Source organism: Lepisma saccharinum, chromosome 7 (assembly GCF_977018435.1).
Source record: "Lepisma saccharinum chromosome 7, izLepSacc3.1, whole genome shotgun sequence".
Classification (NCBI taxonomy): domain Eukaryota; kingdom Metazoa; phylum Arthropoda; class Insecta; order Zygentoma; family Lepismatidae; genus Lepisma; species Lepisma saccharinum.
In genome coordinates this window covers 77976224-78003217 of record NC_139235.1, presented here as the reverse complement: position 1 = coordinate 78003217, position 26994 = coordinate 77976224, and the positions used below count along the sequence as shown (strand labels likewise).

The 26994-nt window shown below is 38.2% G+C and overlaps 1 protein-coding gene across 1 annotated transcript; it reads right to left on the bottom strand.

Annotated features, from left to right (window-relative positions):
• Positions 1 to 6521: 6521 nt before the first annotated feature.
• LOC145990516 (uncharacterized) lies at positions 6522 to 24342 on the bottom strand. The gene is made up of 4 exons (XM_083126212.1): positions 24161 to 24342; positions 13535 to 13608; positions 9551 to 9955; positions 6522 to 6789 (listed from the first exon to the last, which is right to left on the bottom strand). The coding sequence occupies exons 1-3, from the start codon at positions 24340 to 24342 to the stop codon at positions 9657 to 9659; spliced, it is 555 nt and encodes a 184-aa protein (XP_082982338.1). The 3' UTR covers positions 6522 to 6789; positions 9551 to 9656.
• Between the last annotated feature and the right edge of the window lie 2652 nt (positions 24343 to 26994).

Sequence of the window (26994 nt, the reverse complement as noted above, 5' to 3'; positions counted from 1 at the left end):
AAATATGTCACTTGCTAACTTTGAAAACTAGATTCATCTATGAAAATGGCCATGAATTACTATAGTTTGGTTAGTTAATTTGAAATAAAACTGTATGAACTATTACAGGGTGGCGACAGACCTGGAAAACCAGGAAAAGTCAGGGAATTTGAATTGTCAAAAAAAGTCAGGGAAATGTCAGGGAATTTCGTCTTCATTGACTTTATTTATTTATTTAAAGATATCGCAACCCTTTTATGCGCAACACAACCACGGCGCCAGAAACCAGTGATGGCAGGAGGATAGAGAGAGAGAGAGAGAGAGAGAGAGAGAGAGAGAGAGAGAGAGAAAGAGAGAGAGAGAGAGAGAGAGAGAGAGAAAATTTTTTTTCGCCCGGGCTACTCGGTGGGAATTTTAAATTTGAACACTCTTTGGAGGAAAATTGTTATAACTCAGGCACTATCGGAGCAATCTGCTTCGGATAAGTTTTGTTTTGCAGCTAGAACGTCAGCGCATGCAACCGTGTACAACTCAGAACACCGGACCGAGGAAGGGGGTTTGGGGAGCGCGATCCCGAATTTTAATGGAAAAAACAAAAATCTGGAGTTTGCCCCTTCTTCCCCCGCTATTTTGGAGAGAAGGCGCGAACTTAGTATTCTTTTCAAAGGATGGACATTTCTCAAGAGAACGTAACATGTTTCATGTTCTTGGGTGCCATACAAGTTGAATAATAAGCCAAAATGTGATTATTTTTTTTAACGAAAATATGTAATTTGCATTTTTTGGGGGAAATTGTTATAACTCGGGCACTATGGGAACAATTACTTCGGATAAGTTTTGTTTTTCAGCTAGAACATCAAATCATTCAACCGTGTACAATTCACAACACCGGACCGAGGAAGAGGGGCTTGGGGGGGCGCGACCCCCGAATTTCAATGAAAACAAATCTGGAGTTTGCCTCCTCTTCTCCCGCTATTTTTGGAAGAAGGCGCAAACCTTAGTATTCTCTTCAAAGAATGGACGTTTCCAAAGAGAATGAAACATGTTTCATGTTCTTGGGTGCCTTACAAGTTGAATAATAAGCCAAAATGTGAAACTCTGTTTTTTACGAAAAATAGGTAATTTGCATATTGCTCAGAAAATTGTTATAACTGTGGCACTATGGGAGCAATCTACTTCGGATAAGTTTTGTTTTTCAGCTAAAACATCATAGCATGCAACCATGTACAGTTCAGAACGCCGAACGGAGGAAGTGGGTTTGGTGGCGCGACCACCGAATTTCAGTGGAAAAAAAAACATAATCTGGAGTTTGCCTCTTCTTCTTCCGCTATTTTGGGGAGAAGGCCCAAACCTTAGTATTCTCTTCAAAGAATGGACGTTTTCAAAGAGATTGAAACATGTTTCATGTTCCTGGGACCCATACAAGTTTAATAATGAGCCAAAATGTGAAACTCTGTTCGGAAATGTGGCATGGATATGTTGCGGAGAGGAGGGAGAGGGGAGAGGTTGGTCATCTCATCAATATGAATTTCCCAGGCTTGCTCCAGACCTGTGTCAGAGTTTCCACTCAAACATAAGAGTATGAAGGTCTGACTACTATGTGAGAGACCCGGGATCAATCCCCTGCGGGGAAGAACCGGGATGTTTTCCACCTATTCAAACTGCTCCAGTGCCCACCCATCATCATATGAAGCTGGTACCTTGAGGAAACTTTGAGGGATAAAGGTAGCCAGGAGCGTGGTACTGATGACATCACCCCTACCTTCAGCCGTGATCAGGAAAGTGTGGGGCCCTAACTCCACATCCCTACTATACACCTTCATGGAAAAGTGCAGGGGAGCACTTTACTTTTACTTCCTCAAAAATCTGTTCCAACATATCAAACTGACACGAAAATACGTAGACCATGTGACCTACAATTTAAAATAATAGTTTAAAAACACAATGGAGTATTACGTTTCGTATATTTGGCAGATAAATGTTCTAAAACAAAAACGCGAATTTTGGGAAACGTAACACTAACAAGTCAAAAAAAGATAATGCCAATTTTTGGTGCCATAATATATCGGTATCTGTCACGTGAAATCGATTGATTTTAATGTTTTGGGTGCGTCGCCACTTATGGTCATTATGCACCCTTAAGTATATACAGGGAAAATTCCATTATCTAAAAGCTTACCTTAAAATTAAAAAGAGGGTATGGAAAATAACTTTCCCAAAATAACTTTCAAGATATCAAACTCTCACGAAGAGGCGTAAGCCATGTGACTTACAATTTGAAACAGTAGTTTAAAAACGCCATGAAGGTATAATTTCAGATATTTGCTAGAAAATGAAAATGTGAATTTTGGGAAAAATAACACCGAATAGTAAAAAATAAAAAATAAAAATATACACCAATTTGAAAAAAAAATAACAAGAAATCAAGGTCCCTACCGATTAGGCATAAATAAAACAAGAATATCAGTTGTAATTTATTGCATTAGTAACAGTGAGTCCTAACCTAATTTTCGGCATAATCACCACTGTTGTTCTGGTATTTGTCGTAGCATGGCACTAAATTTTGTATGCCCATTGTATATGTGTCTGATACCAAAGACTGGAACTATCTCTACCACAGTGTAGCTATCAAATCATTGCCCTGCCAGAAACCTCTTCAGTTAAACAAGGAGATGAAAGTCGGTACATCCAAGGCCAGGGCTATACAGGGAGTGGTCCAAGATCTCTCACCTGAAGTGATGCAAAGGGCCCGTATGTACTCAGCTGTATGGGATTGTGCACATTCGATTTGGCCTTCCGTGAATTGTCTGCACCATCGTTTGACCATATCTCACTCACGACGTCTGGTCTGCACACCTTACACGATTGCTGGTGGCTCTGTGCCAAATTCTGAGCGTGCAATATAGGCTACATCGCAGTCGGGGGAGACTGTATGAAATCTGCAATCTTTAACCTAGAACGGCTACATTGCAACTGTACCAGATTACAGCTACATGCCACTTCTTCCTGCCTGCATGTGTGTGTGTCGCTCTCCGACCACTAGTGCTGCGTATAGGCACCATTGGAGCTTTTTTCAGATGCCCCTCGTATATGAACTTTCAGAAGCTTTTATTATTATAGTGTTCCTGTTTTAATGTGTGGTTAGCTAAATCAGGTAATTCTATAAATTCCTTGCGTTAAATTTCTAATACCTACATACATACCCTTTTCGTCAGCATTAATGGTATAACTGCATGTTGTCAGTTTCACAGTACTTCACTTGGATATACTGTACTGAAGCAGAAATCCCATTGATAATGTAAGGAAATATGACACTTTATTTTGTTCGATTAAATTGTTTCACTTATATGCAAGAGTTAAGTATTTTGCTTTACAGAGAAGAGAGAAGTAGCTTTATGCATTGAGAAATGAGTCCACACTCATGGTTCTTGCAAGCAGAGGGTTCCAAACCTCAGTGGAAATATCAACATATAATACCGAGAAAGTATAAGGAGACTGATAAATTACAAATTGTATTTCTTAATCAATCACTCTTCACTCTTATCTCATTTAGTCGGAACTTTAAAAATAATCAAGTATTTTATTTTAAACTTACTGTTTATGACAAAATTCCGTAATCCTTCCCTTGCTTGTGAATTGTAATAATTTTCCAAATTCACTATTTTGCAGTTTGAATTCAAATCATAGAGAATAGAAAAAATTAAGTCAATTTCATAGAAGATAATATTGGTACTTAACAAAACCATACGTGCATCTGTGTGAGTTTATTATTTCTATTTGCAAAAACATCGATTTAGTTTAGTTAGCTATTGTCAGGGAAAAATGCAAATTTTGTCCGGGAAAACCTGGAAAAGTCAGGAATTTTCATTTCTGCTTGTTTGTAGCCACCCTGTATTAGTATTGTACAAGTATTAAAAATTTTACCCATATTTTTAAAAATTGCTTTCGTATCGCTTAATATAGAGTGGAGTTCTCAAAATCGAATCACTTACAAATGAAACACACATAAAACCGATAGTAGTCATTTTTTTCGACACGAACTAAAGGAACTACAAAATATTTTTTTTTTGTAAAAATGTCCTGCAAACCCGATCACGTGTCCTTGAAAGCGGATCATAGGGTAGTAGCTGAAATAGAACTGCAGTGACAAACATATTTGTCCAAAATTTCACTAACACCTTTCACTACACAAAACACTTTTCCGTACACAACACACTTCCCACAAATGAATGTATTTTTACCTTGTGCTCCAACACATTGTTCATGGTACCACGCTGAACACCGCATGCAAGAAATCCAATCGCCGATAAAACTGTAATTTAAATCTCAGTGTAACCGCTCACAAAAACCACACTTATCGTTACCTTGACTTTCCTCTAACAATTCGTCATCAGAACTGGTGGAGCTATCAGTTGAAGAAATGCCGTCTCTCTTTTTCTATAATGTGATGTTCTGTCGCTGCTTAGATTTTAGCAGAACTTCTAGACTTTTAGATGCTGCTGCAAGGTCTCGTAATTCTCTCACATTATTGGGCGATGTGACGTGGGCGTCTTTCTTCTCTTGTTGTTTTCTCTTTCGTTCTGGTGTTGGTGTTTTTTTGGTGAGGGTACGATGTTTATATATACTCGTATGTGTGTGTGTGTGTTATATATCCGTGTTTTCCTGTTTTCTAACATCTAATCATACATTCTGTTTACATATTGTGCTATTTTGTGGTGATCCGATTTGCACTACTTTTTATGATCCGATTTAAAGGATTAGTATACGAACTGCAAAGTACCGCCTACACGAGCAAAATCAACAATGACCATGAAAAAGTCAATGACATTGTATTCCTCCCATTTATAACACACACACAAACATCAACACCTATTACAACAATGCTTACCTTATGACCTTAACCAAGCAGTGAAGAAATATTTCACAGCAGTAAACACACAAAATGCTCACGTCAACGGTATGTTTCGAATCGCTTTGTCACAATGAATACAGAGTGAACACTGTACCCGTCCGCTACTGCCTGCACGAGCCATGGGGTCACTCAGTGAGAATAGTAAAATACATCACCACGCCATATGTTCAGCGCTGGAGACAGAAAACCTTAGGGCGATTCGGTTTGCAGGCCGATCCGATTTTGAGGGCTCCACTCTATGTCAATTTGTTTGATAGGTGTTCTTTTGCTTGTCACTTATGCTCCTTGTGATCAGCTAGGTCCTCAACATTCCTTCTTTTTTTTGTGAAAAAACTCTGTAAATTGTTTTCAGGAAAGGAAACTTTGTTGGTTCTGTTTAATCGATAAAATATAATTCTTATATGTTATGTACAGTCACGCACACTGCCGGCTTGTAATGAATACATTGACTTTCAACGGAATCGTTACAAGCCGGCAGTGTCCGTGACTGTATAATTCATTTAGTAATATAGTTTCATATCTTTATGGCTTCACATTTATATTTATTTCAGATCCCTATTTTGGATTTAGTTCTAACTGAAATGGTGACAGAGTATTTTGAGGCTGGCACACAAAATTATTTTTTGTCATATATTTCAAAAGCTTGTATTGACTTTGTAAACTTTAGCTGATCTTATTACACAGCGCTGTTCTCTTGCATAGGTTACTGCGCAATATCCATTGTGAGCTGGCAGAGATACTCCTTTCATGCACAGGAGTGTTATGTCCTGCCATGACAGCCCTCTGTTACGTCTTTGTGTTGAAATTAAAGTAACCATACTTTGATCTGTGGATTGCTTACATGGGCATGACAGATTGAAGAGAAACAGAGAAGATAAAAAGGGGGAGGGAGGGAGGGAGAAAATATAGATAAACAAAGAGAAGAGAGGGGGATTTCACTCTTTCATTCTCCCACTTCCCTCTGTATCTCTCTCCACTCTATCTTCCCTCTCTCTTTATCCCCTTCTGTTTCTACATGTTTTCTCTCTCCCTCTGTTTATTTATCTTCTCTCTCTCTCCCTCCCTCCCACTGTTTCTCTATCTTCTCTCTCTCTCTCCCTCCCACAGTTTCTCTATCTTATCTCTCTCACTCCTCTTCCAACTTCTTTCTCTTTTTCTTCTCCCCTCTTTCTCTCTCCATTTATTTTCCATCTCTCTTCGTCTCTTTCTTGGAGAAAGATTGAGGTAGACATAGAAAGGAGAGAGAGAGAGAGAGAGAGAGAGAAGTCAAAGATCTCTATAGTCTTACAAAAGAAGTGGCGAACAATGAGTCATTGCAAAGTATGTACTCAAAGGCCAACTCCTTCGTATCCATGAAAATAATCTCTCAAACTTCTCTGCATAAATACCGTGTACTGTAGGCCATCTTTAATTCCAGAAGTTGTTTTATGTAGAGACTGGTTAAGCGGTGATATAGAACAAGGCTTGTAGAAATACGGCCTCCATCCCCAACGTTATGCTACGTCAACATTTTTTGACAAGCTACAGCTTTCATTTTACCAAGTGAAATCCTATGAGAACCGATTCAGTTGCCTAGATCTCATACAAAAATCAAGAAAACCAAAATTCTAATAAATTAAAAATACACATGTTTGTTTTCTTAAAATATATTTATTTGTACCATTATTGTATTTTTCTTTGCAAATTCATAAATCATTGTGACTTGATGTCATTTTAATTATTTCATCTCCGAACTGTAATCCAAATACGATATCTCACTAGCAATTGTTGCTCGTCAACTAGAGGAGAGCTACAGAAGAGTGAGGAAAAATAATATCGTGGAATTAACTTGCTCTATCCCAGTTTCGTATTTCCATCGTGATTAAAGATTGTGTATTTCGATCCCGAAACAAGCACATCTGTAAAGAATAATGTACAATAAATATCATTATTATGAACATCGTGAACATTACAGTAATGTTAAGCAACCTGTATGTGTGCTATCACGATTGGAAAAAGTACAACAATCAGTATGTCTTATTTTAGAAAAGTGGGAATTTCCTAAAGTTTATAAAAATTCGAAATATTGTGAAGCTTTGTTTCCAAACTCTACACAAGATAACACAGTAATTAGGAATTTATCATAATCAACAATTTTAGTATCAATTCATAGATTTCCATAGATTAGATAAAATGCAAGACGCATGTATAATACGTATATGCTGAAAAATAATGGACGTACGTTCAACCCAACTTTTAAAACTTGACGTCACTGTACTGCTGTATTCTATTTTTAGATTAGAATTATTGTTATTTATCGTTGGTGTGAACTGTAAACAGGAAAGGGGCTGTGACGTAACTCAGTATTTTTTTTTGTGCGTGTTTCCTTATTATTTGAATCGTTAATATAGATTGCAGTGAGTTAAATTCCTCGATATTAGTTAAGGAAGGGTGCAGATGACGTCACGTGGTTATATGTACGTGTTTCTGAACAATAACTAACATATATTTTAACAGGATAAAACTATTTTATTCAGATTAATTTTCCATGCGTATGTCAAATTATCCTGAATTTTTCTGGGAAAGTCTTTATTGTATTGATGAAATTATCCATCCAATTACGTCACAGATATGTCGAAAATTCCCGAATAGAAAAAGTGTACAACGGATACACCTCTATAAATTCTACCTTCATTAACTCTCAGAATACGAAGCTTATATAAGCTTACATGAGAAAAGATGGATTGATAATAATTCCAGAGAAATTGTACAGTTTTGAAGCCTGTCTGCTTTCTGATCAAAATATCTACATCGTCTACATAATATTATATATGAGTAGACCATTACCAAATAGCATATTGTCCACTGAAAATACATTTTGAGAAACCACGAAAAACTGATTTGGACACTATTTTGCACAGTAAGATATTCATTTGTGAATATACGTATTTATAAACCATTCGAAATTTATCTAGTAAGGTATGACATGAAATATACAAATAGTTTTCTCAAAATAATGAAAATAAATGTGGACAAGAGGCCATTTGGAAATGTACAAGGGACAAGAGCGTATTTGGAACGCAATGCTGTGGACAAGAGAATATCTGAATCTGTAATCTGTAATTCTCAAACAGTACTGCTTTATTTTGATACTAACGTATACACTAGCATTCTTTCACAGTGAGATATTTTTGTGAAAATTATATTACGTTAGAGCTAATGATGTGTTATTAAGTAAACCAACAAAAGATAGTGTAATTGGGATACAAAGACAAACATCCTCAACATTTGCAGTGTCAAATTAAAACATCTGTATCTTCCATGCACCCATCAGCACAAGAATTCTCATCGTCAGTAGAATCATTGTAACATCCTCCCTCACTGCGCAAAATAATATTTTTGTAGAAAGAAAGTTGCACCATTTCTTGCCACCCATTGCCTCAGGAGATTCTCCACATCGTCTTTCTTGCATTGCTTAACTGATTGATTGATTGATTTGGTGTTTTAAGTCCACTATGCACAGTAAGGCTAATCGGGACTGGACCTACAGTTAAAAGTGGGATCCGAACTACTTTATGCCTCCACCGGGTATCGAACCCGGGACCCCTTGATTACAAGGCGACGACGCTATACCATCACTTATGTGTTTGTTAACACGACAAACTTTCTTGTTCCGTTCAGTGTCAATAAAATATCTTGGTTCTCCCTTTACAACAACTGAAGATGTTGGTGTCTATCCTCTCCTGATAAATGAACCTCTTTGCTGTACTGAAACGGAAATGCAAGTTTTGGGGTTTCTTTAGAACAGAAGCTGCATCAGTTTTCCAGTCACAAACTTCGAAGTCCTCCCCGATTGTCTGTACTGTGCCATACCTTTTGAAAACATCATAATATTCTTCAGGTTCAATAATAGTGTCCATTCGTTTTAAGTCTTTCTCAATCCTCCCAAGCACCCTATCAGGGGGCATGTAGGAGCGACCTGGAACTGGAAAAATTAATTCGATTCACTGAATTTTTGAAGTGGATACGCACTGCAATCAGTACATTAACATGCTCCACACAGACACTGGACGAAACACCACACAGTGTGCTTCTTATCAATACTGGCAACGACTTGTCCCATAAAGAACAAAAAAAAATGGGGAAACCAACACTGCAATGTAAATGGTGGAAACAATGAAACCATTCGTTAAAGTTTATTGTTATGTTTTTCCGAATTTACAGTGTTGCAACGTTGTATTTTATCCGTATGCAAGCGAAGTATTTTTTCAAGGCAAATATCTCTACCAACATTATGTTCCTGAGTTTTGCGTGAGAAGGACAAGAAGCCCTTATGAAAGTCACAACAGGAGCTTCCATAACAAATAAATAGGACTTGAGTCACTTTGTTTCGGTATTACGCATCTTTCTGTTCCTCCATGTTGAAATATTTTACAGTGGACAAGATTCCGTTTGTAAATGTGACTGACTTTTCCAGTAGATTTTAACTCGCATAAAACTCCAATAGGAACTGAATTTTGGTGGGTTCAGTTACCTCTATACCGACTGAAGCCAATGAAACAAAAAAAAAAAAAAAGCGTTTCAGAAATAAGTGGTCAAGATGCCTTTTGGAAATGGACGCCTTTCAGCTGAATCGTGAATTGCTTGGTTAAACTTAAGTATCTGAAAAGGAACTCTTACCTCTGTCAGGGTAACTGCTCATATGGTAAAATTGCACACACTGTTTTCTCTCAACACCAATGGTGTCGATGATGATGATGATGGTGATCACGATGATGAAGGCGGTCTAATAAATGATGAACAGGACGTAGAGGCGAGAAGTGTCCATGGGGATGATGAACTGGTGGGCAGTGAGGGTTGTAATGGTGAGCTGGAAGAAGATGTGGATAATGGGGAGGGTGATGCGGGTTGTAATGGTGAGGTGGAAGATGTGGATGATGGGGAGGGTGATGCGGGTTGAAATGATGTCGTCGATGATGATGGTGATGATGATGAGGACCGTCGTAGCAGTAATATCCGTGTTCCATTCCCATATTCTCTTCTGTGCTTCTTTGTATATTCGTGGGAAATTGATTAGGCAGGTACCTAGGAAAGAAATCGTCACACTTAGTTCATATTTTATTTTCTACATTTCTAAAAGGACATATACAGATATAAGGCATGGAAATTGGTCTTATGTTTTATCCAGGGCCGGCCCCAGGGTGGGTGCGGGCCCTATAACCAACGTTTTCAGAGGTCCGAAAAAATTAGAAAATTTTGTCTCCTAGTCTGAAGTACATGTGTCCTATGTAATCTCAATATAAGAACTATTTGAATTAAAAAAAACAATTAATTTATATATTTCATATTACCTAAGAGCAATAAGCTGAACACGTTGAAGGTTAAAAACAAGACAGGGAGGATAATAAATGTTTCTAAACTTCTGTTTCTCCTCACTTCTGATGTGCCACTGGCGCGAAGTTAATTACAAAACTGGGTGTGCACAATATCAAACTATTATATAACGTATCAAAGTGACATTCTTAAATCATGTCCAATAACCTTTCTATCATAAGTCTCTTCGTTTACTTTTCATTGAATTTCGACGCTGTAGTAAATTACATTGCTGCATATAAAATAGTGATGTGATTTTTTACGTTAAGTATACTGAATGCTAAAGACATTGACTTAGGTTTCTATATCACCCGCACTACCTTTTTTATAAGTAGGACCTGGTACTACATACTATGCTTATACCCGTCTTCGCTTCTCTGTACAATCATATTGTCCAATGTCGGTGGACCTACATCTTGGACAATAATGTTACATAAAGAAGCGAATTAGGGAAAGGCGAGTGTGTATTGCACACTGTAATTCCTTGAAATGCCGATATAACGAAACCGATGATGTTCTTTAACAGTATTCGAAGTATCGATATTGAACATCAAAATGTAGGCACGTAGTAACTGAGAGCACTATTTGACAATGTCCAGGTGTCCTCGTGAATGTTGTGCCCGAATTTCCAATGCTGAATTATAATATCGGATTCGATATCTGAAACTTCATTATCCGATTTTGTTAGTATACACCAATTGCTAGTTCCTACGTTATGTTTTTTTGTTTAGACAATCGTTTCACCTAGTTCTCTTTCGCTGTGGAAATATCCATGCCCACATGCGCAATTTGTGCCAGTTAGGTTGCTTGCTTGCTTTATCGTGGCTCACACCGCCTATCCTTTACGGTTTCTAGCCATCGGGACTCGTGTGCTAGTTAGGGAATGATTTACCACCTGTTCTAGCGGCTCCGGTGCCCACCCAGCGTCGTATAAAGTTGGTACCTGGAGGAAACTCTGGGATGTAAAGGTGGCCAAGGGCGTGGTGCTGAACACATCACCCCCACCTTCGACCGTGATCAAGAATGTGTAGGGCCCTAACCACCCCACACTCCCTATACGCCTACATGGCGTCGTGCATAACATAAGGGAGCACTTTACCTTTATTTTTTTAAGGGAATGATTGAGAAAAAACTAACTACTATGAAACCAGAAAGAAAAAAAACATTGTTTTATGAAGCTGCAGCAAAACAATTAGAAGAAATTGTTCTTTTTGTATGTGTGTATTGCTTGCATTGTGCAAATTTTCAAGTTTACTGTTCTTACAAGCATTTATACACGTTTTTTGATGTAACGTTTCAGAAAGATCACACGCTTTCTTCATCAGACATTTATTTGTACTTTGATCAATGTTACAGTTCCCACAATAGGATAAATTTAGAAAAAACAGGAAAGTTATACACTGAATGTGTCAGTAATGTTACGTTGTTGGAGCCAGGGTGCGAAATCACTGCAGATCGGTGGGGGAAGAACCAGACAGACAGACACACACACTACACTTTCTTAAATATATGATAAAACAACATTAAATATGTGTCAATTATTAAATAATCAAATTATATTATAAAATATACAATATATTATACTGATTGTCCTTAATTTAAAATTCGATTGCAAATTGGCGATTTTAATACGCCAATAATGCTATGAACATCAACAATGATTAGCGTGACTAAGGGAGGAGAGGAAAACATTGAGACATATTAAGAGCATAATAGTTTCCGATACAAAATTCACATCTAAATGCTATTGCGAGTTTTCTTAATATATTTATATACTTTTCGGTAGCTGACGAAAGACGAGAAATCAAGAGGAAATAGCAAGTCGGACTAATTGCAGTGTCCTTTGTTGTCCATTCTTTGTGAATGTTTTTGATATTATTCCAGTAAAGTGTATTTGACTCCCAAACTAATTGATCATATTGTTGTTAGAACAAGAACTCTCGCCCCCCCCGAAAAAGTTTGGTGGGGCAAATTTCAGGACAAGATCATTACTGGGGGAATTCCCCCGTGTCCCCCCGGGATTTCGTACCCTGGTTGGAGCCTAAGAATTGAATCATATGTGAAATCAACAATCATTTTTTGCCTGAAAATCTTTTCAAATATTAATTATTATTAAAAATTCCTTATTCATGGACAAAGTTTTTAGCCTGTGGCTGCCTAACCAATTAACCCGTGAAACGTGAGCAATCAAACAAAAATATATAATACTACTATGATAGACACAAGTATTCACTTACAACTATCCCTACTAAATATTTCAATAACTAACACTATAAAACAGATAAAGAATACAATTTTGCTCATTCACACAAACCAAAAGTTATTCCTTGTTGTTGAAGCACTTTGAATTTAGTAATTTATAACACGTAATTTCAAATCTTTTTTTGAAACTTTACGTCAAAGAACATGTTTAATTGCTTGTATCAATCGTAAACTAGAAGAAGAATGGCTTAGTAAATTTGGTAAATTTCTCGCAAGTGACAGACAGCTGAAATTTGCCAGTTCATTTAATTTGAATATTTGTGCTTACGTATTCTGCATTGAGAAACATTGCTGAAGGTGGCATTTTGCTTCTTTCACGGAAATAAGCTCTATTTGCGACATATCGAATAAGTTTTCTTCGTTTCTTTCTGCCTTCGGTAACACACAAAATGGCTGTCACAGTTTCACTACCGTACTCGGCATGCAGTGTTTCCACCCCACTGCACCCAAAAATACCTACGTAGCCCCACAAACCATTGATGCATAGCCCCACGAACCATTCATGCATAGCTCCAAGAAACCATTTCCGGTAAGGTTAGGTTAGGTAGGGTCACGTGTAGGTTACTAAAAATTGGTTCCGAAAAAAATATGCATAGCCCCACGAAGCATTGACACACAGTCCCGCGAACCATTTGCGGAAACGTACCTTCTTCAGTTACAAAAAACACGTTTGGAAATACTGACCGAGATTACGTCATCACACACATGCAACATCCGGCTGGAAGGAAATGGATGCAAGAGCTTTCATGCATCGGGCACACATTTATATCGAAAAATAGATGATTTACCGGCACAATTCAATGAACGATGCGAGAAAACACTTTCCCGAACTTCCACAACTATGAAGAAACTGCATTCGGTAAGTAATTTCTCCTGTACATTTGATGAAATCCGTCTGTCCCTTACGAGAAATTTACCCTAAATTTTCCTAACCTCATAAAACCAACACAATTTAAATATTAGTCTTTTAGTATTTTGCGTAATACATAATTAAACCCTGCTGTAGAAAGAAATGTAGCTATACGATACCTGTCAATTGCTGCGGTTGGCAAGTTGTGTTTCTTTCATCAGTCGATCTTGCCTTTTTGTTAGCAATGAAGTACCTTCTAGATAACAGCGCTCACGTGACCAGTGCTCATAGCAACATACGTCATGCATTGAGGACCGGGTACCGGGAATAAACAATGAGTCGTAGATTACTTATAACCTTTATGCAAGCGGCATGTGATTGCGAGATAGCATCAAGGGAGAAGTACAGCGATAATATTGCAGGTGACGCGATTGCAAAGAAATTAAACATGATTGCACCAGACGTCAGAAAGGTAAGAAACTTACCAAATGGTCTGAACCTAATCTGGGTAACATTATAGTATAGGGGTAACGGATTTCTTCAAATTTACAGGAGAAAGTACTTACGGACATCATTTTCTGTAGCGTTGTGGAAGTTCGTGAATGTAGTTTTGATCCATTTTAATACAAAAGCATGTCGTTTACTGCGAAAATCTCTGTCCGACACGCTGTTTCTGTGTGTTATGTTCCGTGTGTTAGATGACGTAACCCCGTAGTCAGTGTTTCAAACTCGCCGTGTTTTCACTAGAACATGACGTGTCTTTTTTTTTTTTAACTATGCTTGCCTAACCTAACCTAACCTTACGGAAAATGGTTTTTGGGGCTAACGTCAATGGTTTGTGGGGCTAACGTCAATGGTTTGCGAGGTATTACCATAATTTCAAATCCGGGCACGAAAGTAGGTATTTTCCGGTGAAGGAGGTTGCAACATTGCATAAATCGACAAACCACTCGCACAACGCGCCCTGAACCAGTACGCTATCGCCCGCCATAATGTGTTACAGAATCGAAATAACAATTAACAGTAAGTACTCGTAAATGTAAGAAATAGACATTATCTTAGTTAGAAATGCATTATTTCACCTTAGGAAATGTTCCGCTTTTTAAAATAGTGCGTTAGCAATGTAAAGAAGTGCGAAATATATGATTTACAGGTGTCACCCCCATACTATAATAGTACCCTAATCTGGTGTCACGTTTTGTCCCCCAGCCCCAAAATGGTCCAGGTAGACCAAATATACCAGGCAATATGGTCCCTCCCGGACCTCATCTCTCAGCAAGGGAGAACGAATATTTGGTCCTCCACAGAAAATATATCCCCCTAAGAAAGTCATCAACATTAAACTGCATATAGTGAAAATAAAGGGGAAACTGGTGTACCCGTGAAATATAGACCCTGCCTTAAGAAATTTTATGGAGGAATGAATATTTATGAAAACAATTTTTGAAAATTTTATTCTGTGAGAGGGAAAGGTTTGAAATATGATTGCGTTCAAAGATTTGGGTGATATCCTTCAATAAACATTTCATATTTAGTGACCTATGAGATGAAATAGCTTTCCTAATGCAAGAAATTTGGTAATTTCTCACAAAGGCAAGCCCTCGATTTATTTATTTTTGTCATTAAAACTAAAATTTGCCTTAATTTTCCACAACTAAAGCAATGTGAAAATCTTATGCATAGAAGAAACCGTAAAAAAACGCATGTAAAAATAACACCGAATTTTGCTGGAAACAGCGAAAAATGACACCGAATTGCACTAAAAAATAACACCGACATTTAGTTAGTTCTAGTTATGGCACAATTGTGTTCTTATACATGTTTTGGATAAGGTAAAGGGCTGGAACCCGTATATATGTGACCTAAATGCTGACGCACCCACAATATTAAATTCAAATTAAACTTATCGTGAGAACATAAGAATTATCATTGTACTAACTTAGAAGTTTGTGTGGAAAAGGGACTTGAGAGAAGGGAATAGCATTTTCAGCCGGTGTTCACGGCAAATAATAACTTTGAAACTTTAGGCATTGAATTATTTCGATTGTCAGTATTATTGAAGTTCATTGTTGTAAACAATATTTAGTATTCCGCTGCTCCTGCCATCTGCCGGGTTTCACTTGAACTGCATCGTGTATGTGCCATCTGTTGGATTTCTCTAACGATTGGCGTCGCACTGGTGCTGCCATCTATTGAGTATTCTAATTACTATGTGCTCAATTGCAAGATGACATACGTCTTTTTTACATCGTGAAACCTTGTATGTGAGTGATTGGAATTATAATTTGGTAAGTTTATATGCCAGTAAGTACGTACGTAAGTACCTCAATTAGTTCAAAAGATACAATTCAATCTACACGTGTATCATACACTGTATAAAACACATTTTCGTTGAGCCTGTACAGTCAACGAGTTTAGCAGTACTGTATTTTATACAGCGTAATTGTGCGCTCATTTTAACGTTCTGTAAAATTAATTAGAAAAGTTTTCACTTTCATTAAGAAGAACAAAAGACTAATTACATGAAGTAATATAAAATCCTTAAAAGCAATGGAACAATGCCGGTCGAACTTCGCTTACACAAAAATATTGCATAAGGAAGTGAGTTGCGGTACATTGTTTGTTAATGAGTACAGGAATTCATTAATTTAACTTAATACTTTATAAATTAATTGGGAATCAATGTATGTAATAAGTACTTTACGATACTCTCAACAAAAATAAGAAAATAAACATGAAATTAAGAAAACGGCCTTGGTGTACAAAGTAGAAAAGATAGAGTTATTTGTATTTGATATTTTCTGTTTTGTTCTACATATAACAAAGCATAAGTATTTATACTACGTAACATCATTCTGCGTTTGTGAAATCGATCTGTTCTAGGAAAAAAGCCATGTGTGGCGCAACCGCAGGGATGGCATTGTCCCCCCAACCTTCGACGGAAGTCAATTCGGGGAGGCAGGGGACAGATATTGACAGCCAAGGGCACCTGCAAGGGGGGGGGGGGTACAGAGGAGCAATTGCCCCCTTCGATTTCAAATTTTATGCAAATTAAAATACATTTCGTTAAATGTTGTTACGCAACACACTTTATATAAAAAAAATCCACGTAACATTCAAAGCCTTCTCTTGAATGAGACGTGCAAAGGTTAATATCAAAATGCATTCAGGTACTAAGTGCATAAAATGCAAATGAAATAATGGAAAACAGTTCTGCTGGTATTCACTCGCTTGATGGAACGAGTCTCCCCATTTATAATAATAATAATAATAATTATTATTATTTGCAATAAAATTAATTTTTTTTAGATTATATTTATTATTGTATAATAACATTTATAACCGTGGTAATAATACTTATTATTTATCTACTATTCAACTTTTATCATTTGCCCGATCCCCCCCGCAAAAACTTCTGGCGACGCCTATGTGTTTTAGTTATGTTGGGTTTTGATTTACGTGCGTTGGTTTTGAGGAAGTAATATAGTTAGGGATCACGTTGGTTCTGTGGGTCGTTGGATCCTATGGAACCAGCGAAGGATTGGTGATTATCCTATGCTGCGTAAAGCTTCATTGTCCTGGAAGGGAAGTGTTGTACAGCAATTGTCAGTCAGTGTCTGAGCAGTTTCTCGAAGTATCTGCAAGTCTAGGTCTTCGTGTAGTTGCTCCATTCTGGTATCTCTTCTATGGGCGCTGATTATTCTTGCCGCCCTGTTCTGAATGACTTGTAGTCAGTGATGTGCCGTAGACTATAAGTTTACGTCTAAATGCGTTGTCTACACGTAATCTACGCGTAGATTACATTGGGTTGTAGTTTGCATACACTACGTAGACAATCTGAAGTGCATTAAAATTAATTTTCAAGGGTTTCATGAAAAGAAAGTGACATTTTCAACTATATTGGTCCCTAACGAACTGAAAAGAATCCTACTTACAACAAAATTTATCTTCTCTTCTATCATCAACTGTGGAAGAAGATAAATAGTATGCAAAAGAAACAACAGATGGCAGTAGTGAGGCAAAAGTAGTCTTTTTCCCATAAAACACTAGAATATTTCCTATCTTAAGATTTTTCCTAGGTGATAAATTGTTCTAATTTGGAAGAAAGTGTATGAAAAGTTCTCTTCATACATCAGCAACTGATACGCAGTATAATTTTCTTCTAATTCCACGCCGCCCTTTGCTAAGTTATCACCTTTCGCAATGTTCTTTACATTGATTACGTCATCTACGTGTATAAAGTAGTCTACGTGTAGAATGTAGACTATCGTTGTTTACGCGTAGACGCACATCACTGCTTGTAGTCTGTTGAAGTTTGATTTTGCTGCTTGATGCCATGTTGATACCGTATATAGGACATGTAGTATGGGTCTGATACATGCATTGTACACGTGTAGTCTCGTTTCGATAGAGAGTGAATATGTTGTGAGTACTGCGTATGTTGCTCCTAGGCGAGCTCCTCCTCTCTGTCTTGTGTCTTCGATATGGCGCTTGAAGGTTAGGCGTTGGTGTTAGGTATTTCGTGGTGTCGGCGTGTGGGATTTCTTCGCCTAAGAGTGTGTCTCTTCTGCGGTCGGTGTCTTTTGGCTCCAAAGATGACAGCTTGGATTTTTCCGGGGTTGGGTTTCACTCACCATCGTGTTGGCCATTCTTCATACCAAGGTTGTTAAAGGTCCAAGAATTTTAAATAAATTGAATTCCGGTCCAGGAGAGAAAATCAACAAGCCTAAATGGGTTCTGGACCTTTATATTTGTAAAGTATTTCAATTCGGTCCAGGAAACTATTTTCCGGATGAATTTAATTACGGTCCAGGAACTTTTTTCCGGATGAATTTAATTACGGTCCAGGAACCTTTTTTCCGGATGAATTTAATTACGGTCCAGGAACCTTTTTTCCGGATGAATTTAAATACGGTCCAGGAACTTTTTTCCGGATGAATTTAAATACGGTCCAGGAACCTTTTTTCCGGATGAATTTAAATACGGTCCAGGAACTTTTTTCCGGATGAATTTAAATACGGTCCAGGAACCTTTTTTCCGAATGAATTTAAATACGGTCCAGGAACTTTTTCCGGATGAATTTAAATACGGTCCAGGAACTTTTTTTCCGGATGAATTTAAATACGGTCCAGGAACCTTTTTTCCGGATGAATTTAAATACGGTCCAGGAACTTTTTTTCCGGATGAATTTAAATACGGTCCAGGAACCTTTTTTCCGGATGAATTTAAATACGGTCCAGGAACTTTTTTCCGGATGAATTTAAATACGGTCCAGGAACCTTTTTTCCGGATGAATTTAAATACGGTCCAGGAACGTTTCTTCCGGATGAATTTAAATACGGTCCAGGAACTTTTTTCCGGATGAATTTAAATACGGTCCAGGAACCTTTTTTCCGAATGAATTTAAATACGGTCCAGGAACTTTTTTCCGGATAAATTTAAATACGGTCCAGGAACTTTTTTCCGGATGAATTTAAATACGGTCCAGGAACCTTTTTTCCGGATGAATTTAAATACGGTCCAGGAACCTTTTTTCCGGATGAATTTAAATACGGTCCAGGAACTTTTTTCCGGATGAATTTAAATACGGTCCAGGAACTTTTTTTCCGGATGAATTTAAATACGGTCCAGGAACCTTTTTTCCGGATGAATTTAAATACGGTCCAGGAACCTTTTTTCCGGATGAATTTAAATACGGTCCAGGAACTTTTTTCCGGATAAATTTAAATACGGTCCAGGAACTTTTTTCCGGATGAATTTAAATACGGTCCAGGAACCTTTTTTCCGGATGAATTTAAATACGGTCCAGGAACCTTTTTTCCGGATGAATTTAAATACGGTCCAGGAACTTTTTTTCCGGATGAATTTAAATACGGTCCAGGAACCTTTTTTCCGGATGAATTTAAATACGGTCCAGGAACTTTTTTCCGGATGAATTTAAATACGGTCCAGGAACTTTTTTCCGGATGAATTTAAATACGGTCCAGGAACCTTTTTTCCGGATGAATTTAAATACGGTCCAGGAACTTTTTTCCGGATGAATTTAAATACGGTCCAGGAACCTTTTTTCCGGATGAATTTAAATACGGTCCAGGAACCTTTTTTCCGGATGAATTTAAATACGGTCCAGGAACTTTTTTCCGGATGAATTTAAATACGGTCCAGGAACCTTTTTTCCGGATGAATTTAAATACGGTCCAGGAACCTTTTTTCCGGATGAATTTAAATACGGTCCAGGAACCTTTTTTCCGGATGAATTTAAATACGGTCCAGGAACTTTTTTCCGGATGAATTTAAATACGGTCCAGGAACCTTTTTCCGGATGAATTTAAATACGGTCCAGGAACTTTTTTCCGGATGAATTTAAATACGGTCCAGGAACTTTTTTCCGGATGAATTTAAATACGGTCCAGGAACCTTTTTTCCGAATGAATTTAAATACGGTCCAGGAACTTTTTTCCGGATGAATTTAAATACGGTCCAGGAACCTTTTTTCCGGATGAATTTAAATACGGTCCAGGAACCTTTTTTCCGGATGAATTTAAATACGGTCCAGGAACTTTTTTCCGGATGAATTTAAATACGGTCCAGGAACCTTTTTCCGGATGAATTTAAATACGGTCCAGGAACTTTTTTCCGGATGAATTTAAATACGGTCCAGGAACTTTTTTCCGGATGAATTTAAATACGGTCCAGGAACCTTTTTTCCGAATGAATTTAAATACGGTCCAGGAACTTTTTTCCGGATGAATTTAAATACGGTCCAGGAACCTTTTTTCCGGATGAATTTAAATACGGTCCAGGAACCTTTTTTCCGGATGAATTTAAATACGGTCCAGGAACTTTTTTCCGGATGAATTTAAATACGGTCCAGGAACCTTTTTTCCGGATGAATTTAAATACGGTCCAGGAACCTTTTTTCCGGATGAATTTAAATACGGTCCAGGAACCTTTTTTCCGGATGAATTTAAATACGGTCCAGGAACTTTTTTCCGGATGAATTTAAATACGGTCCAGGAACTTTTTTCCGGATGAATTTAAATACGGTCCAGGAACCTTTTTTCCGGATGAATTTAAATACGGTCCAGGAACTTTTTTCCGGATGAATTTAAATACGGTCCAGGAACCTTTTTTCCGGATGAATTTAAATACGGTCCAGGAACTTTTTTCCGGATGAATTTAAATACGGTCCAGGAACTTTTTTCCGGATGAATTTAAATACGGTCCAGGAACCTTTTTTCCGGATGAATTTAAATACGGTCCAGGAACTTTTTCCGGATGAATTTAAATACGGTCCAGGAACCTTTTTTCCGGATGAATTTAAATACGGTCCAGGAACCTTTTTTCCGGATGAATTTAAATACGGTCCAGGAACATTTTTTCGGAATGAATTTAAATACGGTCCAGGAACCTTTTTTCCGGATGAATTTAAATACGGTCCAGGAACCTTTTTTCCGGATGAATTTAAATACGGTCCAGGAACTTTTTTCCGGATGAATTTAAATACGGTCCAGGAACTTTTTTCCGGATGAATTTAAATACGGTCCAGGAACCTTTTTTCCGGACGAATTTAAATACGGTCCAGGAACCTTTTTTCCGGATGAATTTAAATACGGTCCAGGAACCTTTTTTCCGGATCAATTTAAATACGGTCCAGGAACATTTTTTCGGAATGAATTTAAATACGGTCCAGAAACTTTTTTCCGGATGAATTTAAATACGGTCCAGGAACCTTTTTTCCGGATGAATTTAAATACGGTCCAGGAAACTTTTTTCCGGATGAATTTAAATACGGTCCAGGAACTTTTTTCCGGATGAATTTAAATACGGTCCAGGAACCTTTTTTCCGGATGAATTTAAATACGGTCCAGGAACCTTTTTTCCGGATCAATTTAAATACGGTCCAGGAACATTTTTTCGGAATGAATTTAAATACGGTCCAGGAACCTTTTTTCCGGATGAATTTAAATACGGTCCAGGAACCTTTTTTCCGGATCAATTTAAATACGGTCCAGGAACATTTTTTCGGAATGAATTTAAATACGGTCCAGGAACCTTTTTTCCGGATGAATTTAAATACGGTCCAGGAACTTTTTTCCTGATGAATTTAAATACGGTCCAGGAACTTTTTTCCGGATGAATTTAAATACGGTCCAGGAACTTTTTTCCGGATGAATTTAAATACGGTCCAGGAACCTTTTTTCCGGATGAATTTAAATACGGTCCAGGAACTTTTTTCCGGATGAATTTAAATACGGTCCAGGAACCTTTTTTCCGGATGAATTTAAATACGGTCCAGGAACCTTTTTTCCGGATCAATTTAAATACGGTCCAGGAACATTTTTTCGGAATGAATTTAAATACGGTCCAGGAACCTTTTTTCCGGATGAATTTAAATACGGTCCAGGAACCTTTTTTCCGGATGAATTTAAATACGGTCCAGGAACTTTTTTCCGGATGAATTTAAATACGGTCCAGGAACCTTTTTTCCGGATGAATTTAAATACGGTCCAGGAACTTTTTTCCGGATGAATTTAAATACGGTCCAGGAACCTTTTTTCCGGATGAATTTAAATACGGTCCAGGAACCTTTTTTCCGGATGAATTTAAATACGGTCCAGGAACTTTTTTCCGGATGAATTTAAATACGGTCCAGGAACCTTTTTTCCGGATGAATTTAAATACGGTCCAGGAACCTTTTTTCCGGATGAATTTAAATACGGTCCAGGAACCTTTTTTCCGGATGAATTTAAATACGGTCCAGGAACTTTTTTCCGGATGAATTTAAATACGGTCCAGGAACTTTTTTCCGGATGAATTTAAATACGGTCCAGGAACCTTTTTTCCGAATGAATTTAAATACGGTCCAGGAACTTTTTTCCGGATGAATTTAAATACGGTCCAGGAACCTTTTTTCCGGATGAATTTAAATACGGTCCAGGAACTTTTTTCCGGATGAATTTAAATACGGTCCAGGAACCTTTTTTCCGGATGAATTTAAATACGGTCCAGGAACTTTTTTCCGGATGAATTTAAATACGGTCCAGGAACTTTTTTCCGGATGAATTTAAATACGGTCCAGGAACCTTTTTTCCGGATGAATTTAAATACGGTGAAGGAACTTTTTTCCGGATGAATTTAAATACGGTCCAGGAACCTTTTTTCCGGATGAATTTAAATACGGTCCAGGAACCTTTTTTCCGGATGAATTTAAATACGGTCCAGGAACTTTTTTCCGGATGAATTTAAATACGGTCCAGGAACCTTTTTTCCGGATGAATTTAAATACGGTCCAGGAACCTTTTTTCCGGATGAATTTAAATACGGTCCAGGAACCTTTTTTCCGGATGAATTTAAATACGGTCCAGGAACTTTTTTCCGGATGAATTTAAATACGGTCCAGGAACTTTTTTCCGGATGAATTTAAATACGGTCCAGGAACCTTTTTTCCGAATGAATTTAAATACGGTCCAGGAACTTTTTTCCGGATGAATTTAAATACGGTCCAGGAACCTTTTTTCCGGATGAATTTAAATACGGTCCAGGAACTCTTTTCCGGATGAATTTAAATACGGTCCAGGAACTTTTTTCCGAATGAATTTAAATACGGTCCAGGAACTTTTTTCCGGATGAATTTAAATACGGTCCAGGAACTTTTTTCCGAATGAATTTAAATACGGTCCAGGAACTTTTTTCCGGATGAATTTAAATACGGTCCAGGAACTTTTTTCCGAATGAATTTAAATACGGTCCAGGAACTCTTTTCCGGATGAATTTAAATACGGTCCAGGAACTTTTTTCCGAATGAATTTAAATACGGTCCAGGAACTTTTTTCCGAATGAATTTAAATACGGTCCAGGAACTCTTTTCCGGATGAATTTAAATACGGTCCAGGAACTTTTTTCCGAATGAATTTAAATACGGTCCAGGAACTTTTTTCCGGATGAATTTAAATACGGTCCAGGAACCTTTTTTCCGGATGAATTTAAATACGGTCCAGGAACTCTTTTCCGGATGAATTTAAATACGGTCCAGGAACTTTTTTCCGAATGAATTTAAATACGGTCCAGGAACTTTTTTTCCGGATGAATTTAAATACGGTCCAGGAACTTTTTTCCGGATGAATTTAAATACGGTCCAGGAACCTTTTTCCGAATGAATTTAAATACGGTCCAGGAACTTTTTTCCGGATGAATTTAAATACGGTCCAGGAACCTTTTTTCCGGATGAATTTAAATACGGTCCAGGAACTTTTTTCCGGATGAATTTAAATACGGTCCAGGAACCTTTTTTCCGAATGAATTTAAATACGGTCCAGGAACTTTTTTCCGGATGAATTTAATACGGTCCAGGAACTTTTTTCCGGATGAATTTAAATACGGTCCAGGAACCTTTTTTCCGGATGAATTTAAATACGGTCCAGGAACCCTTTTTCCGGATCAATTTAAATACGGTCCAGGAACATTTTTTCGGAATGAATTTAAATACGGTCCAGGAACCTTTTTTCCGGATGAATTTAAATACGGTCCAGGAACCTTTTTTCCGGATGAATTTAAATACGGTCCAGGAACTTTTTTCCGGATGAATTTAAATACGGTCCAGGAACCTTTTTTCCGGATGAATTTAAATACGGTCCAGGAACTTTTTCCGGATGAATTTAAATACGGTCCAGGAACTTTTTTCCGGATGAATTTAAATACGGCCCAGGAACCTTTGTCGATTATGTTTCCAAAATTCTCCGCTTTTCGGTTGAATTGCTGCGAATTTCGTTTCCCATTTGTCCGCTGCTATCTGGTGGAGTTACCTGCGTACCCTTCTGGTCATGTAGTTGTATTTTTCTTTCCACTGTGGGTCTATTGTTTCTTGACAATTTTCTCTTGGATGTCGGTAGGAGTTCGAGTAATGCATCTTTGTCCTCTGTCTTCTTGTCTTGGTCGTTGTTGTCGGCCATTTCTCATCTTTCATTTTTGTGGTGAGTTCTGTCATTGCTTTTTCTATTTGCTGCGGGTTCTGCAGTAGTGTCTTTGAGTTCACTGTCTCGTTTAGCAGTACCGTGTAGTCGTCCCAGTTGATTGCTGGAGGTGGAGGGGTGGCCTGGCCTGGTGTGCGTAATGGCTCTATTTGCCACTACTAGTTGAACTGGGACGTGGTCTGATGACAGGGGCACGTCTGCATATGGGTCTGTTGTGATGCCGCACCCTCCGTGTAGGATTATATCCAGTACGTCCTGTTCGGCTCCTCTTCTTGGCGGGTTGTAGGTGAGGTCCAGTGGGGCCGATGCTTGGAGTCCCGTCTGGGGTAGAATTCTAGCTAGTGCATTTCCCGCTGCGTTGTGGTGTCTCGAGTTCCAGGTTCTGTTTCGCGTTGAAGTTCCCTGCGAGGATGATGTGGCTTCCGACCACTTCTAGCGTTCTTATGTCCGTCTGGAGGTGGTTTGTACCAGGAGGCTATAACCAAGGGTTCCCCCGGCGTGAGTACCTTAATGGCCATTGCTTCTATTTGTTGAAGTTGTGGGGTCCTTATTTCTTGGGAAGCTATTTTTTACTAGTATGGCCAGACCACCTCTTGGAGCATGTAGTCTGTCTTTTCTGTACGTGATATAGTTTCGAATTCGGCCTTGGTTTTAGAAAGGTTTCTTGGATGCACGTCACGTCTATTTTGTGGATGCTGAGATGGTGGATGGTTTGGTGGAGTTCAGTTTTCTTCTTTTTTATATCGTTTGCATTGAATGATGCAATGCGGATTTATCTGGATTTACCCGTAAGTCCGTTCAGAAGCAGTAATCGTTGAATATGTGGGTGATCATGACTGTTTCTTCTGCGAGCTTCATTAGTGGGTTCTTTGCTGGTTTTATCATTGGGCCTGCTCTGAGAAGGTGTGGCATCATCTTTGCGAAGTTTGCTCCAGTGAAGGAGTCCACGAACCTGGTGTACACATCGTCGTCTTTTTTGGCGTCTGGCTGTGTTCTTCAGTTGTTTTTCGAGGATAGTCTGTATTTTGTAGGCTGGCTGATGGTTAGCAGATGTTGCTGGGCGTGGACGTTGTGTCGTGTGTTGAGGGTTTCCTCTTTCTTCTGCTGGGCTATGTGCTTGCTCTTCTGCTATGTCTATTGTTGGCTCTGGTCTGTTGTTTGTCGACTCTCGGCTGTCTTAATACGCAGCTGCTGTTGGTACTTGTTGTGTTGTTGACTCTGCATATGATCTTCCTGGTGTAACTTTGGCGAATACTGTGCAGCCGCAGAAGTTTGAAGGGATGTGGTCCCCCACAGTTGCAGCAGACGCAGGGGTCAGTTCTGTTGGGTTTTTGGCATTCGCGTGTCCAGTATACGCATCTTGGTGTCGCGCGACAGGCCGCCGCGGTGTGGCCTATTCGTTGACATCGGAAGCATTGGAGAACTTTAGTTCTGCGGTACAACTCTAGAGAACTTTGGTTCTGCCGAATAGATTTTCTTGAAGTTTGTGTTTTCGCTCGCGGGTTTTGCTACATTATCTTGGGAACTATTGGGGCTGCAATGATTATCTTATACTAATTTGTAGCTCTGGTTCTGCTCTACAAAATGAGACTATAGGATTTTATGTAGCTGCTCAAAAAGAGTGAAAATCATCTATTTTTCTGTCCATTTTTTTAAACAAAACATGAAAGAAGAGGAAGGAAAAAGGTTCTGAAGCATCAAAGAGGAGGTAAAAGGGCATAGATGTGCTAATCCCACGAAAAGGTGCAACAAAGTGTGTCAATTTTTATTCACTTGATTGCATGTTCTAAAATACATACATATACATACATCGGTATGAAAAGAGCTATATTTATAGAAAGGTGCCGCATCTGAAAATCAATTCTCTAGTTATTATGTGCACTGAAACCTGTTACAATATGCGTAAGAATACGCAATAAAACCTTCAAATTATGCCCCAAAATATGCAAAATCTCATGAACAGCAAGTACGAAAGTGTGAAATTACCACACAAAGAAGACACAGTATAACAGGGGTTTCCAACTGGCGGCCCGCGAAGCCAGTTTGCAAAATACATTAATTTTATGTATTTTTATTAAAATACATTCTATTTTTACTGAAGGAGCAGTTTCAAAGTATGGAGTTCCTTAAACAAGTGGCGTTTCTAACAGATATCGCAGGTCATCTGAACGAACTGAACTTGAAACTGCAGGGAAGAAACCAGCTGGTGTCAGATTTAATGGGAAACATAGATGGGTTTCGTAATAAACTGAAGATTTTCAACGTTACTTTGGAGAGGAATAACCTGGTCCATTGTCCAAGCTGTCGGCGGCTAGCAGAAGATGAAGAAACACTGGACTTTTCTGAATTCAGTGCAAATATTAAAGAAATAATGGATGAGTTTGATTCCAGATTTAAAGATTTTGAAGAACTTAAAAGCAGCATCCAGCTATTTAGCAAACCTCTTGGCGTTAACATCGAGGAACAAGAAGCTTCTCTCCAACTTGAATTGTGTGATTTGCAATTCGATGTGTTCCTTCAAACTAGGCAAGAAAAGGGGCCAGAGTTTTTCAAATACCTTTCAAAGAAACGCTTTCCAAACCTTCGTAGTTTTGGGCAAAGTATGACATCGATGTTCGACAGCACATATACGTGTGAAAGGGTTTTTCTTCAATGAAGTTCATCAA

Bases quoted from the DNA above. Each gene is read 5' to 3' on its own strand.
- LOC145990516 (XM_083126212.1), bottom strand. From the start codon at position 24,342: ATGACAGAACTCACCACAAAAATGAAAGATGAGAAATGGCCGACAACA. The intron at 13,609-24,160 runs GTAACTCCACCA...GTTATCTAGAAG, and splicing joins ATGACCAGAAGGGTACGCAG to GTACTTCATTGCTAACAAAA. The intron at 9,956-13,534 runs GTATCGTATAGC...TTTCTTTCCTAG, and splicing joins CCAACCGCAGCAATTGACAG to GTACCTGCCTAATCAATTTC.